The 13931-nt window shown below is 42.9% G+C and overlaps 2 protein-coding genes across 2 annotated transcripts; one reads left to right on the top strand and one right to left on the bottom strand.

The window, feature by feature from the left end:
- The first annotated feature begins 6296 nt into the window (after window positions 1-6296).
- Window positions 6297-8575, top strand: LOC311016040 (uncharacterized protein). The gene is made up of 3 exons (XM_084013522.1): window positions 6297-7026; window positions 7136-7191; window positions 7598-8575. Exons 1-3 carry the CDS (start codon window positions 6562-6564, stop codon window positions 7698-7700), a joined length of 624 nt encoding a protein of 207 aa, XP_083869648.1. The 5' UTR covers window positions 6297-6561; the 3' UTR covers window positions 7701-8575.
- LOC311016039 (kelch domain-containing protein 1) lies at window positions 7864-13622 on the bottom strand. The gene is made up of 14 exons (XM_084013521.1): window positions 13482-13622; window positions 13037-13163; window positions 12529-12599; window positions 12166-12283; window positions 11842-11954; window positions 11420-11507; window positions 11136-11219; window positions 10938-11018; window positions 10757-10815; window positions 10529-10638; window positions 10250-10322; window positions 10046-10130; window positions 9629-9681; window positions 7864-8989 (listed from the first exon to the last, which is right to left on the bottom strand). The coding sequence occupies exons 2-14, from the start codon at window positions 13145-13147 to the stop codon at window positions 8848-8850; spliced, it is 1188 nt and encodes a 395-aa protein (XP_083869647.1). The 5' UTR covers window positions 13148-13163; window positions 13482-13622; the 3' UTR covers window positions 7864-8847.
- Window positions 13623-13931: the final 309 nt, after the last annotated feature.

Below are 13931 nucleotides of genomic sequence, written 5' to 3'. Positions count from 1 at the left end.
CTTCGCCCTCACCCACTCACCCACCCACTCACCCGACAACCCACACACACACACACACACACACACAACTCAATCCTGTTCTCCTTTAACACAAGTCTGGATCTTTCGTCCTCATCCGCCCTCTCTGTCACATTGGCTCTGGACTGTCACAGAAACAGCTTGTGATCCAAAGCCCTCTCCTGTTCTCTTCAGTTACATAAATGCCACATACTGTTGCAGTCCTGGGTCCGTATTTTTAGACTGGCATAGACAGGGCCGATAATGATGCCAGCCACAATCAACAGTCCCGTTAAATAACATGGAGAGGGCGATGTGCACATGCGTGGCTTTTTTTTGCACACTATACTTATTGCCATATCTGGCAGGCAGCTACAAGCATTCACACAATAAACACTGAGTTGTGTTCCTGCATGTCATGCAGGGGGAAAAGTACACTTTCTACAACCCGCCACACTCTCGAAAACCAAAGATGGATGTTACAATATATTATGTACCACCTGTGAATGTTTTCTCATTGTGAATCAGTTTAAAAAGAAAGATTTGTTGTTTGCTGAATGTTTCCAAATGTGTCGGTTATATAAGCTCATTGTAGTCCACATACATTTTAAAAGGACTTTGTTACAGCACGAAATCCCCGACATGACCCGGGACGTTATCAATTAAATAGTACGGTTTTTAGCACAGTTGTCCATTCAGTGCCATCTGTGGCCTGTCAGCACCATGGACAGCATCAAATGCGTGTTGCCTTTTCCTTTTGGTCCCTCCGTACTTTTTCTCTGCCTTGAAATGTTTTTGGAACAGAAATATCTGGGGAAGGAATCAGATCAAGTTTCATATTCTCTGTGTTGTTCTGACAGAGTGTAAAGGAGGATGGACAGGAAATCACTGACTGAACAACTGTTCGAGGTGCTGTTCAGCAGCTGTTTTTGTCAAAGTGAAAACCGTAACGGAGCAGCATAGCTTGGACATATATTGTGGAATTGCTTGCTTTATGTATTAAATCTTTGAATAATTTATATGATTTATTGTCTGTAGGGGGGAATCTACTGTAAGCATGAAGGATAACATAAAACAGAGAGTTGAGGAAGTTGCCTTATTCCAACTGTATTATTCGATTTTGGCATGCTAACATTTGCTGGTTTTGGAGGTATTTGGTTATAAACTGAAGTAATGGAAATTAAAATGTTGACCTGATGATAATGATACAGGAAAAGGGACATTTAGATTCATAATTGTGAGGGGAAATGAATGTCTGTATGTATTTTATAACAATTCTGTCATCGTTGAGATGCTGGTCAGTCAGGGGATCACCAAAGTTAGTAGGATTCATCCTCTGGGGATCACGAATGCACTTCATGCATATATTCAGACTGGATCCTTACAGTCTTCTTCCCAGAATAGACTCTTCAGATCCAGCCTTAAATGCCTGATTTTCTAAACTGCTTTCAACACACCATTACAAACACACAAGGGATTTCTGAACAGCTGTACTCCCGATTTACCTTTGTGTAATCTTTTACTTCAACTTTGGAGGCAGGACTTGAACTGAACCGACGCGTCACGGCAACTTTCTCTAATCAACATGACACACTGTCTGCCAGAGAGGTATCTCAACTAGCTAGGAGGAAATAAAAAAAACATCACGAAACAGACGAGAGGCTTTTAAAACGCTTGCTTGTGGAGGCAGACCAGGTTAGCACGAGCCCGGGAGCAAACAGGTGAAATGAGCTGAAGGAGTCAAAACAGGTCAGGTCACAAGTTTAGAGTGGATTATGTTTGGAAGAGGAAAAAATCCTGATAAATGCAAGAAAATTAAATAAAAAGGCACAGGTAAAGTTAATCAAATATAACTGAACTGAACAGCCCTGACACTTCCCATCTGACACATTAGGATGCTGACAAACAAGCCAAGTAATGCGAGAATTGATTGCTGTGAGGTCCTCTCTCCAAATGAAGCCTCTTACCTAGTAGGTAATTAGGAAGTGAGCAGATGCCAATATTGAGTGCTTTGAGCGCCCGAGAGAAGCCATAATTGTTTTCTGTTGATTACGTGGCCTTTTGACAGAGAAATAGGTCACTGAGGTAGTGACCACAGACTACTGAGCTGAGAAGACCCTCGGGCACTCGGTGTTCCAACAAGCACAGATTCATGGGAAAGTGAGTGGAAATCCAACCAAAGAGCATTCATTTACAATATATCCATCGCAACTGAAGCTTTCAGACAAAGGAACCCACGAAGCAGAATACCAAGCAAGGGGTGAAGTGGAGTTTAAGTCTTTTTAATGAACATAAATTAAAAGGGCAGGGGTTAGAAAGGCTGACAGGCGGGTTTTGGGGAGGAAAGGAGCGGTGGAGGTCCGGGGCCAGGAGTGCAAATCCAGGTGATTGGGGGAACAGGGTGAAGGAACATTTCCAAGGAGTGGTGGAGGGCTGGACGAGGCAAAAGCTGGTGGCAGGTGAGAAGACAAGGCAGGTTAAAAAAAAAAAAAAGAGGCTTTTCAAAAAGGAAATCTCAGGCAGGCAGAACGAGGGGATTTGGTCGTAGCATTCATGAAGAAGCCAAACAAACTGGGGACGAGTGGAGAGCAGGACAAGGTTTAAATACAGGAGAGGTGGATGATGGCAATCATTGGAAGCCATGTTGGTTGATTGGCAAGGAAGGAAAGTAGGTCAGCCACGGCAGGACACACACACAGACAGGGATAAGACAAACTGAGGACACGCAACACACAAGGAGGGAAACAAGGAAGAAACACTCGGACCGGGAGAAGTCAGGGGAACCCGAACAGAATGCATTTAAACTCAAATGTTTTTTTCTGTAATGGACATTTTTTTCAAGTGATAATGGGAAATAGGGAAGGTCGCTCAGTGATGAGCTTTTAACAGCAAAATAACCAGATGTTTCCCTCAGGAGTCTGTAGAAACCAATAACAGAGGTTAAAGAGGGTGAATATTGGATTGACATTCATCAGGTGGCCAAAGATATGCCTCCAAATGAAAGTTGTTGAAAATTGTGCAATTTGAAAATGTGATGTGTCATTGCTGTGTTCAAAGCTTCCTCCTGTTGCCTCCAAAAATAAACCGTTTTTTACGGCTTTAAAGTGAGTGTTACTTTGGCTGCTATAAGCAAAAGTTGCATAATCACATTTGAATGTGTATCGTGCTTTGTGTTTTGTCTCTATTTCACATTGCTCTCCTTGTCTTGATGGCCTGTCCTCATTGGTGGTTACAGTGTTATTAACATATCGTATCATGTTTTTAATTACTATTCATAATACTGACCAAAAACATCATCAATAGCACGTGTATTTGCTCAATATTTGTTGACAGTTTTGCTTCCTTTTCTTGATTTAATCTGCCCAAGTGTGCTTGGCAGAAACTCCCCAATAAATAAAACCTGGAGAGCAAACATGTCGTTGTGCAAGCTACCAATGTTCAGTTCAAGGACCCTTCAGTCTGTTATTGGCAGGACTCAACAGAGGAGCTAAATCTGTGGTTTGCTTTTCTTGCATGCTGGCCCCATCTGCTGGTTAGAATCCTAACACTCCTTTCAATGTGCCGCTTGGGCAACATGAGCTAAATCATGAGATCAGAACAAAAGGTTGTTGTCTCATCTCTTACAGCAAGCCGTCAATGGGAATAATACCGGGTGTGACAAAATACATGCGTTGACTGGGAGTAAAAGATTTGCAGGCAGCACTGAAAAAGTTTCCCACAATCCTCCTGCACGGGTCACAAGTTCTTTTCTGTGACGTACTTTCCACGTCAACAGAGCGGCAAAAGGCCTTAATTTACATTTAGTAATCCAACAGATTAAGAGGGATAGCTCAAAGTTAAACAGGGCTACCCCCAGTTCTTTTTACTACATTTGAACTCCTCCTGGCCGCATTGAGTGTCGCCCCGGCAACCTTATGTCACCGTGTCAGAGTTACAATATCCCTCTGTCTCGGCTTTGCTCATCTGTTCAGTTGATTACGTCTGTGCAGTGTCTCGTCGATCGTTTGTAGTTTTCCTCTGTAGGAAAATGTCCCAAATACAGTTTATGTTCATCCAAACTAGTGGGATCAAATCTGTTAAAAGAGAGGACATGTTGACTGAAATCACTGCAGAATTACAGTGATGTTCTAAACAGGAGACCCTCAGGAAAATGGTCCTACAGGATGTTTATACCGGTGTGGGTTCTTCCAGACCCTGTCATGTTCATGTTTGTGTACCTGGCGGGGTGAAGGGGCCCAGACACTTTTACTGGAATGCCTATCAGCAGGCAGCTGGCTTGTTAAATACTCTCCAGAGATTTGGTTTCGCCACATGGCAGAAATGTGTCTTTGACTCAAACGTGACAACAACAGTTTGATTTGTTGCCCTTCAAGTGGAGCAGCTGAGTCATAATAATTACAATTTCTCACACACGCTTTCCTGCTGTTGGCATGGAACAAAGGGCCCTTGTGTCCGTTACGGTTGCGAAAGCAGCTCACACATGATCTAATAGGGGTCCCAAAATCGTTTCAATTCACGTCGTTTTGGGGTTTTTTTATACGCAAAGGCATGCAGAATCCAGAGCAGGAGTTTTTACAAAGGAGAAACTTCCCCCAGTTTTTGTCGCTGTCGATGGGAGGAGGAATATCGTTAAATCTGGGAGAAGTCGGCGAAGCCACAGTTATGCAGAGAGCTGGGCTGTGGCCTCCGTCTTGCGGCAGATCCTCCCCCTCGTCTGGAAGCTGTTGAGTTCTCTTCCAGATGTGGCCGCTTGATCTTTTTAATGATACAGCGGTGGAGGCAAAACAGAGGCCAAAAAACAAAAAAAACGACACAAACAAGACAATGAGATGCAGAGGTGGAAAGTAAGCTTGTTTGTGTACTTTTAGTTCTGGGTACTACCTAAAATTAGGACTTCTACCATCACTTGAGTGTATTTATTGGACTTTTTGGAGAGGCAAGAATTATAGTAGACATTTATGGAGTGATTGCACAATGGGGGGATGTTCCACTGTGACTCTGAAGCTCTTTCCCCTATAAGGCGATCTCTGAGAAAACCTTCTCATAAAGAAAGGACGACCTCTGGACAGCGTCACTCAAATGGAGGGATGGATTACAGATAAATATTCATATTGAAATAATAGGATACACTGGACCTTGCCTGGCGACTAAGTATTATTCGAACAGGCCACATGTTTATGTATGCATGTTTAAGCGATATTCAAGCAACGTGAAGGAATAATAGTGTAGATCTTTCCTCAACATCTTACAGATGTTCTATAATAAAAAAAGTCTAAAAAGTAAAGCAGGAATTTCCCTGATGAGACATCTGGGATGTGCGGGCTGATTTTCTCCCCCTCGCACAATCACAGTTTGGAAAACGCCAGTTGTTTAAACAGCAGGTGTCTTTGACTTGGTCATCCTCCAGAGAGAACAGGTTGCACAGCTGTCTGGCACACACACACACACACACACACACATATATGTGCACTGCACACACAAGCAAGGAGAGAGGGAGAAAGAGCCACTTAATGAAGGATAGCAAACAACTCCTTTACTCGGGTGAACTCTGGATTCTTGTCGGACAGCTCTGGCACCGAGATGCTCCCGCTGTTTCTTTTGTATGTGCAAGTGGATCAAACAAAAGCTTAATGAGGAATCTCTGGGAAGCCCAAGCTGTTGGAAAGGAATGCCCTCTTCTCAGTGCTCGAGTCTTAATCAGTCACAAGAGGGGCCGGTGAGCTGGGAGGGGAGGGGGGCTCCTGAACCCGCGGGCAGACAGGAACTCACTCAGTCCTGACCTCACTTGCCTCAATAAAATCTATTAGCTGAACACAGAGGGGCAAAAGGCTGGTCATTGTTGCTGATGTGATACACATAAATCAAACTAATTGGGCCCCTCTTAGCTTTTTCACGGCCATCTAATCCTTATGTAATCTCTTTCTCAATCCGGAGAATGGATGAATATTTGCTGACATTTCATTTTGTTATTAGAAATTAGTGTTTTGATACTATGATTAAGGAGAGGTGACGTTGGGACTTAAAATGTCTTAACTCTGAAAACCATGAGTGTAACTTCTGCTAACTTCTGCTGTGATATGATACTATAAATAGATTATAATCAGAGGCGAGGATCTAGAGTTATTTTTGTCCAGTACAAATAATGGGAACAAAAAGTGAAAGTGCATATGTGTGTGTGTGTGTGTGTGTGTGTGTGTGTGTGTGTGTGTGTGTGTGTGTGTGTGTCCTTCTATAAGAAGGCGGAGTTTTCTCCCTGGGGTCCTGAGCCAAACTGGTGTTATGTAACTGATCCACTGCTTCTCATCCCGATGTGGACTTACCGGGAAGTTTGCAGGCAGCGGCTCTGTGAACATGGAGATCATTTCAAAACATTTTTGAGAAAATTGGCCTTTAGGGGTTGATTTTTAGCCAAAGTCTTACAGGCGTTAAAGCCTGATTGAAAACTAAAGGATCTGCGTTGGTTAATGTTCAAATCTGGGGAGTGCCTGTCGTGCATGAGGAGGAATTTGGAAATGGGACGTTGCCTTTAGACTTTTTTGGACGCAGCCAGACGGACGGACGGACATGGGCAGCGGCACGAGCCGAGGGAAGAAAGTTGCACCTGCGTGTGTCGGCGAGGTGAAAGTGACCAAAACAACCGCCGGCGTCCCTTCGCCCAAACAGGACAGCCGTCCATTCAAGCCTCCGAGAAGCCACGGGATTTTGCGCAACGCGCGTAACCGTGCGCCGCCGGACTGCCACAGCGAGGGGCACGACTCCGACTTCTCCAGGGAGGACGACGACGGCGACGGAGGGGTGGACACGGTTCTTGCGGATTACGAGGGGCGAGGGAGAGCTCCGGCGAAGAAGAACCCTCCCAAGAAGATCAAAACGTACGGACTGTGTCATTTCAGCCAGGAGGACGACGAGGACTCGGGCTCAGCTCCCCGATCCGGGGCCGAGGAGCCACGTGGCTCACGCGGTGGCACGAGCGATGTCAACAACAGGAGCGTCGATGCTTTCACACCTGCGCGCCCCGGTCTGCACACTGTAAGGGCTTTCAACTTGATGCTTGTTTTGGAAATTATAATTAACAGCAGCATCAATTGTTTACGCGCTAACATGTAAACCCATGACATCCCTTCTTTCCTCCTCTCAGGGCTTTCTGACAAGAGGGGCTTTGATGGAAGCTGTTCCCGCGTCAGAGAAACAATCGTGAGTAGACAGCTCTAATAAATAATGGATCCCCGAGCTCAGTGGAGTAGTAAAAGCGCAGCGGGGCCAGATCAAATTCACCTTTTAAAGGCATCGAAATACCAGCCCCATTATTCTCAGGGCAGATCACATTAGCCAGACGTCTGCAGGCAGGACAGAAACAAACGAGTGTCTGTTGTTGCTGCTTTTGTTTGGGGGGGTGAGTGTGAAAACACATCGAGGAACACATTCCCATAATATGCAGAAGAGATTCCATACCAGAGGCCATGCATCCCATACATTGGACATTCATCAGTTGGTTAGTTGTGGGTTGATCTGTTAAAAATGAGTAGTGGGGAAATAGCACATCCCAGTATAAAGTGTCTATGTGCTGTTTTTTGGTGACATGTTTCTCTGCTCTCCCCAGGACTTTTGGCAGCTGCCACAGCTCCTCTCTCACCACGCCAGTCATCCTGTACGATGGATCAGAGGAAGAGCTGATGGACACAATCGAGAAAGAGTTTAGCTGACCCTCCCCAGCTGTTCTCGTGGCATAGAATACACTTTAAACGCAGAAAGGGAAGCAGGGTTTCTTTTGACAATGTCCTGCTGCTAAGGAAGGCTGCCTTTGCCGTATTTAAGCACATTATTTGTGTACTCAGTGCCTTTGCATTTACCTGAGTTTTATTTAACAACACAAATCAGTGTAATTGCAGTTATAACACCAACTTGAACAGGTGCCAGGAGGTTCTCTTCACAGACCAGGTCTGACAGAAGCCTCCTGGGTCTGTTATCTGCAGTAAGGTGTCACTGTCGGCCCCTCAACACCGCCGGCCTCCCACAGAGCTCAGGATTACTTATTTGTTACCTATTACTTACTTTGCTTTAACGCGTCTGTTAATAAGTAAAGGAGAGAGCGTAGAAGTCTCTCTGGTTGCTGAAACTCAAATCTAGCAGTCAAGGCACATTCTTGTGGCCAATATGCAAAAATAACATTTTCCACCAGCAGTTTTGTGCGTTCAGCCCAGGGTATAGTTTTTCCAAGCGACGACCCTGCAAAGGTATGAGCCGGGATTGTTTATTTAAGGTTTCTCTGCGGACCACAGTTCCTGCACGTTTCCACCCTGATGAAGAAGGAATGTGTGGCAACACAGACCTGTAGCCAGGCTCGGTTTGAACCAGCTGCATTTCAGCCACATTCAAACGTAAAGGCCTGCTGCCGCTTAGTGGTGGAAGACAGTAGTTGCGTCCACAAACACATACTTGACCATTGATGTGAATACTGTACGCGTCAACAAGCTGCATTTAACGAAAGGTGAATTTCAACCAGAAATGTAGAGGAAGAGTTTTGTATAAATTTTGTTTTTGTATTGCAAATAAAAAGATTATTATTGCTGTATTTTCATCCCGTGTGAATCGGTGTACAGGTGAACTTCAAAGCCAAAAAACATGTCAATATGGCATTTAATTACCACAGGAACCGTTTGTAAGAATATTCAACAGGCAGACTGTACAATATAAAATCTGCATCTCTAAAACAATGAAATTTGACACCAAAAAATGGTTTAAAATATATTTAAAAAATAAATATGCTCCTGCACAGTGTGATGAGGGTGTTCACTGTGAAGGGAGTACAGTACTTGCATAAGAAATTGTATGATAACAGATTGTTTTTTACTAATACTGGTGCTTCTTTGAAGGCCTATAGAAAGACATCCGCCTCTGCACTGCAGTCAGTAGTTTGGAAGGAAGGAGAGGAAGCTGATTGCTGAGCGTCACGTAGTTCCTCGCATTCTTTGCAATGAAATCTTCACAAATCCTGTCGGAAGAAAAAGTCTGTAATTTCTCATTTTGGGTAAAAAGATTATGTAACCAAAGTAAGCCTTGAAAATGAGATGATACATCTCATGGACCTTTTGAACCGCACATAATAGGAGAAGCACAAGTAAATCTAATACAGTGGTGTAGGAATGAGTCCTAAAACATGGAGATGATTTAACAGTTTTGCACTTCTGGTTCCGGTGTTGAAGTTTTTCGTTTGTTCGTTTTTGAATGGATTTTTGTTTAGAGATTTTGTATGTTCAGTCATACAACTGTGGTGAAGTTCCTTTATACCCTAATAAGGATTGCGTTTTACTTCTGCTGATTGCATTCACGCTTCAGAAATCATAAAATCCCATTGGCTTTTTGTAGAGGGAACCAGTACAATGCTAACTTCTGGGGTTGGCCTCCAAAAATACATCATCCCTGCACTTATCATTAATAATGGCTCCAACCAGTAAGCCAGCATGCACATTATGGACCTTAAACACCTTATTGTCATGCAGACCATCGTTAATTAATCTTATTAATTCCAACTATGATTGACAGATGAGAGGGTACAGGTCTATTTCTGCTATAAAATGTATTTAATTTTCTTTCTGTGGTTGTTTTTATTATAAAATACACAGTTTCTCACCGGTATAGAGGATGTGGCTGCATCTGGAAAACAAGTGCATCATTGCAGTGGCCCTGAAAAAAAAATATGCACAGTTTGTAAAAAGTCAATTTCGATATATATATATATTCAGCACAAACTACTACTTTTCTTCATTATTATAATATAAGTAAGTGCCAAGAACAGATGTGGTTCACAGGGAGATTTTTCCAAATGCACTATGAAATAAGTAGGGATTAAATACCGATGCATAGTGCATACTTATTTAAGGGAGAAACGAAATGCTGTTGGATATCATGCAGGTTTTCTCTGTGTGTTATTCAGTACAAGAACATGAATCAACAACAGAGCACATCTTTATTATAGAGCCGTTTATCTTAAATTAAATTGTCTGTAAAATTAGAATAATTCCATAATCTCTGTCTCTGTGATACTCACTGTGTCAACAAGGAGGATAGAGTCACAACTCCCACCAAACACAATCACATCAGAGTCTTGGCCTAGACATGCTGTGTGCCACAACCTTGGAGAGGTGGAATTATGTGATTTAAAACTTGAACTACTGTATAGACTAATACATGTAAAGCTGTAATTGCTGTAATGTTTGGTTGCACAATTTGCAAAAAAATCACAAATTGTTACCTTGGCTTATGCTTAAAGGGATGTTTGACTTCCCTCCATGTCTTTGTTTCAACATCAAGCAACCACCCATCACCTGATTGAGAAAAATACGTGTTATTGAAAATAAATCAGCCAAAGAACATAAAATGACCAAAGGAACGAGGGAAATTAAAGTTAAGAAGTGGGTATATTTTCTTACTCAAACCTTTCAGCTGACAGTGAAACATTTAGAAGATTATGTGTTATTGAAAATAAAAAACGAGGAAATATAAAAGTGAAAAAGTGGGTATATTTTCTTACTCATGGGTTTGCATTCTACACTGAGACCTCCGAACAGGAACACAGAGCCGTCTGGGACCGCTGTGAGCGTATGCCACGACCTGCCTACTGGAGAGTTGGACACTGGGATTCTGGAAAACATGAATGTTTCACAATGTGGTCAAAGTCAAACCCAACATGAGACATGGCCGCTTTGAACAACACAACACTTGTAGTTTGTCTTTGATCCCAATCACATACTGTACATACATTTCTGACCACGTCCACGTTCGGAAGTCTAGACAGTGAACGTCACTCGTCCTGGTTTCCTGCATTTACAAGAAGAGGAGCACATGTTACTGTGCAGACTTTCATTTCTGCTTTCATCTTTCTGCTGCCACTGATGACCTCTTGTTGTTATGAATATATGAGAACTGAAAAGAGCCCCCACCATGACTCTGCCTCCACAAACGTATCCTCTACAGTCGATTGTGGCACTGGCGTGGGCGGCCCTGGGGGCCGGAGAGCGGCCCTGCACACAGAAACTGTCACTGTAACATCATTTGATAAACTTCCCTTATCTCATACAGCTTTAATCACTATTTATCACGATCCCATAAAAGCATGAAATGCATTCCCACTGACTCACATGGGTTTGTGGTTCACGCCAACTGGCGTTCGTGGTGTCAAATATATGGACCTCGTTGTTCCATCCCCAGAAGACATCTTCCACCTGAAAAAAAAAGGTTTAACATCAAATTATTCCCCTTTTATATGAAGGCATTTAAGAGTTTTCTTGGTCAGTACTAGTAATGTAACAGTTGTGTCACCAGATGATGAAATGTCTCACTTTCTGACCCTGATGCATTTTAGAACAAAAATAAAAAAGAAAATAAAATGAATGAAAAGCAACAAAAGACGTAAAAACGTTACCCATGATGGTTCATCTACAATGAAGCTTCTGTTTCTGCTGTCAACATCAGTCAGCAGTTTGCGACCATATCCTCCAAAGTAGATGATACTGGACAATATTGAACAAAAATTATCACAGTTACTATAATGCAAGTGCAGATCACAGGTGCAGTTGATAATTGAGGGATCAAAATCCTAAACATTTAGCTCTTATTTCCATTTCACCATATAATTAGACGGATGTTGTAGTCCAACCCCATGTGTTGATGTGTTGAAAGTGTCATTGCGAGCAGCCTCTTTTTCTTTTAATAAAATAAACACCCATGAAAACAATCAGTATTCCACTTAAAAAGTGTGTTTTAACCAGTAGTTATGAGGCAGCAGTTTATAAAGTAAGAGCTACAACTTCAGTCAGTTCAAATACACATTTTCTTGAAGCTCACCTTTCATTGTAGACCCAACAGGACAGTTTGTCTCGCGGTGAGGGAGCCGAACCAATCTCATGCATGATCTTCCTCCACATGTATTTACCGTCTGTCAGGTTGACACAATAGATCTGTTTGAAGTCAAACACTGATCACTTCTTCTCGTCAAAGCTGCTCCATCAAAGATGTGACCATTGATTCATTGTGTCAGGAGATTTTACAGATACTTCGGGATTCGTGGAATATTACTCAACCACACAAAAAATTATTTAAAAAAGCATGTGTGTGTGTGACTTAAACCATAATTAAGGTGTCATGAGCTGTTTGGAGTATCAGCCTCACCTGATTGGTCTGTCCGTTGTCATCACAACCTCCAAATATGTACAAGTGTCCATTCAGAGAGCAGCCGCAGGTCCCTGACATAGAGGGAGGGACTTCTCCTGACATGTGAAACACTTCCCTTAAAAAGAAGAGTGAAAGAAATGTGCATAAACTGACATGGCACATTTTTGCAACAACAATTAGACAGCAAAAAGCTCCAGGCAAGTGCTTCCCTTATTGATACAAACAGCTGTGTAAAAACATGAAATTCAACAGAAAGCGGTGGAGAAATTAACACAAAATGTGTGAATATTATGGGAAAAAATTATGCCTCTTTGTTTTGATCACAAACAACCATATTTTGAATTAATTTAATATTCTTACCATACGCCTCGGTCTAAGTCATACATCCAGATTTCCTCATTGGGAAGGAAAATTTCATCATCAGCAATGGACTGCAGAGAATAAAACATGGCTATTATTATTATGACATAAATAAGCGAGTGTGTCCTGAGTCTGTCATTGGTATGGAAATACATCTTTAATATAGAGAGAACATTGTAAATGGTGGTCAATAAGAAGGTATATCGCCATATGAGGTACTTTAAATGTTAGTCATGTGCTGTTCTAAATGTTATGTATGTATGAATCCCAGTCAGACATGCAGGCTGGATTGTTGTGGTTGTTAATTGTTTGTTCTCCTCCTTAATATGTTTACACAGCCGGGGTATCAGCAATTCTGGCCCAGTATTACTATGTTATAACCTGATGTTGCAGTATCGCCCCACCCCTAGGCGGTGGACGACGCTTCAGCCACCGTATATGACGCTGACCAAGCCTGAAATACGTGAAACTGCTGGTTTGGTGACGTCTGTGTGGGACCATTGCTCACCATGTAACCCCCCCACACAAACAGCTGGTTCCCCTGGACCACGGCCGTGTGTCCGCTCCTCTCCCGGGCCACCAGCTCCGAGCGGTGCTTCTCGAACGCTGCGGAATCCATGACTTGTCCTGTCTTGCTGTTCACAGAAAGAGAGGACGTGGGGCGTTTGAGCCTAAATGGTGTTGTTGTTTTTTTGCAGTCTGTCTAAAAATGTCACCCGTGTGTTTACAGTATCGGCTGTTGTAGAAGCAAGGGAAGTAACTCAGATCAAAGACAGTCACAGAAGCAGGCTCCTCGCGTTGTTGTCATCTGTTTAACACCAACATTAGTGTAAGGTATTCGTGTAAAAATGTTTATAAAACTCGAAGCTATTATGTCCGCGGGGCTAACGTTACTACGATGGCGCCCGAATACATAAATATCCACAATATATACATATATTAGATGTACTCACGTGCTACACTACGCATTTAGTTGTCTTGACGTTTTTGTTTCATAGTGTTAACGGCAAAACACGCACGTATCGTGACGCCGTCTCCGTCGACCCAGCGGCTCCTTCACCTGCCGTCGACTGCGAGTCAAAAATAATTACGTAATAAAACACCACTTCCGGTCCTTTTCTTTTGCTTGTCAAAATAAAAGCTTCAGTCCTGGGTTCAAACTAGTGCGACTTACTATCTCGCATGTGCGATATAATAACTCGCACGTGCGATATACAGTAAGTCGCACGAGCGAGATACAGTAAGTCGCACGCGCGAGTTAAAAAAAACCCCACCCATGTCACCTCCAGGGCTCCGTACACACACACACACACACACACACACACACACACACACACACACACACACACACACACACACACACACACACACACCATGGTAGAGAGGAGCATAGGAGAGGAGGG

The sequence above is a fragment of the Eutrigla gurnardus genome (genome assembly GCF_963514095.1).
Source record: "Eutrigla gurnardus genome assembly, chromosome: 7".
Lineage (NCBI taxonomy): Eukaryota > Metazoa > Chordata > Actinopteri > Perciformes > Triglidae > Eutrigla > Eutrigla gurnardus.
The sequence above is the reverse complement of the archived record's forward strand: the minus strand, read 5'-3'. Positions and strand labels throughout refer to the sequence as shown.

Bases quoted from the DNA above. Each gene is read 5' to 3' on its own strand.
- LOC311016040 (XM_084013522.1), top strand. From the start codon at position 6,562: ATGGGCAGCGGCACGAGCCGAGGGAAGAAAGTTGCACCTGCGTGTGTC. The intron at 7,027-7,135 runs GTAAGGGCTTTC...TCCTCCTCTCAG, and splicing joins CGCGCCCCGGTCTGCACACT to GGCTTTCTGACAAGAGGGGC. The intron at 7,192-7,597 runs GTGAGTAGACAG...TGCTCTCCCCAG, and splicing joins CCCGCGTCAGAGAAACAATC to GACTTTTGGCAGCTGCCACA.
- LOC311016039 (XM_084013521.1), bottom strand. From the start codon at position 13,147: ATGGATTCCGCAGCGTTCGAGAAGCACCGCTCGGAGCTGGTGGCCCGG. The intron at 12,600-13,036 runs GTGAGCAATGGT...TATTCTCTGCAG, and splicing joins TTGTGTGGGGGGGTTACATG to TCCATTGCTGATGATGAAAT. The intron at 11,508-11,841 runs GTGAGCTTCAAG...AATATTGTCCAG, and splicing joins TGTTGGGTCTACAATGAAAG to TATCATCTACTTTGGAGGAT.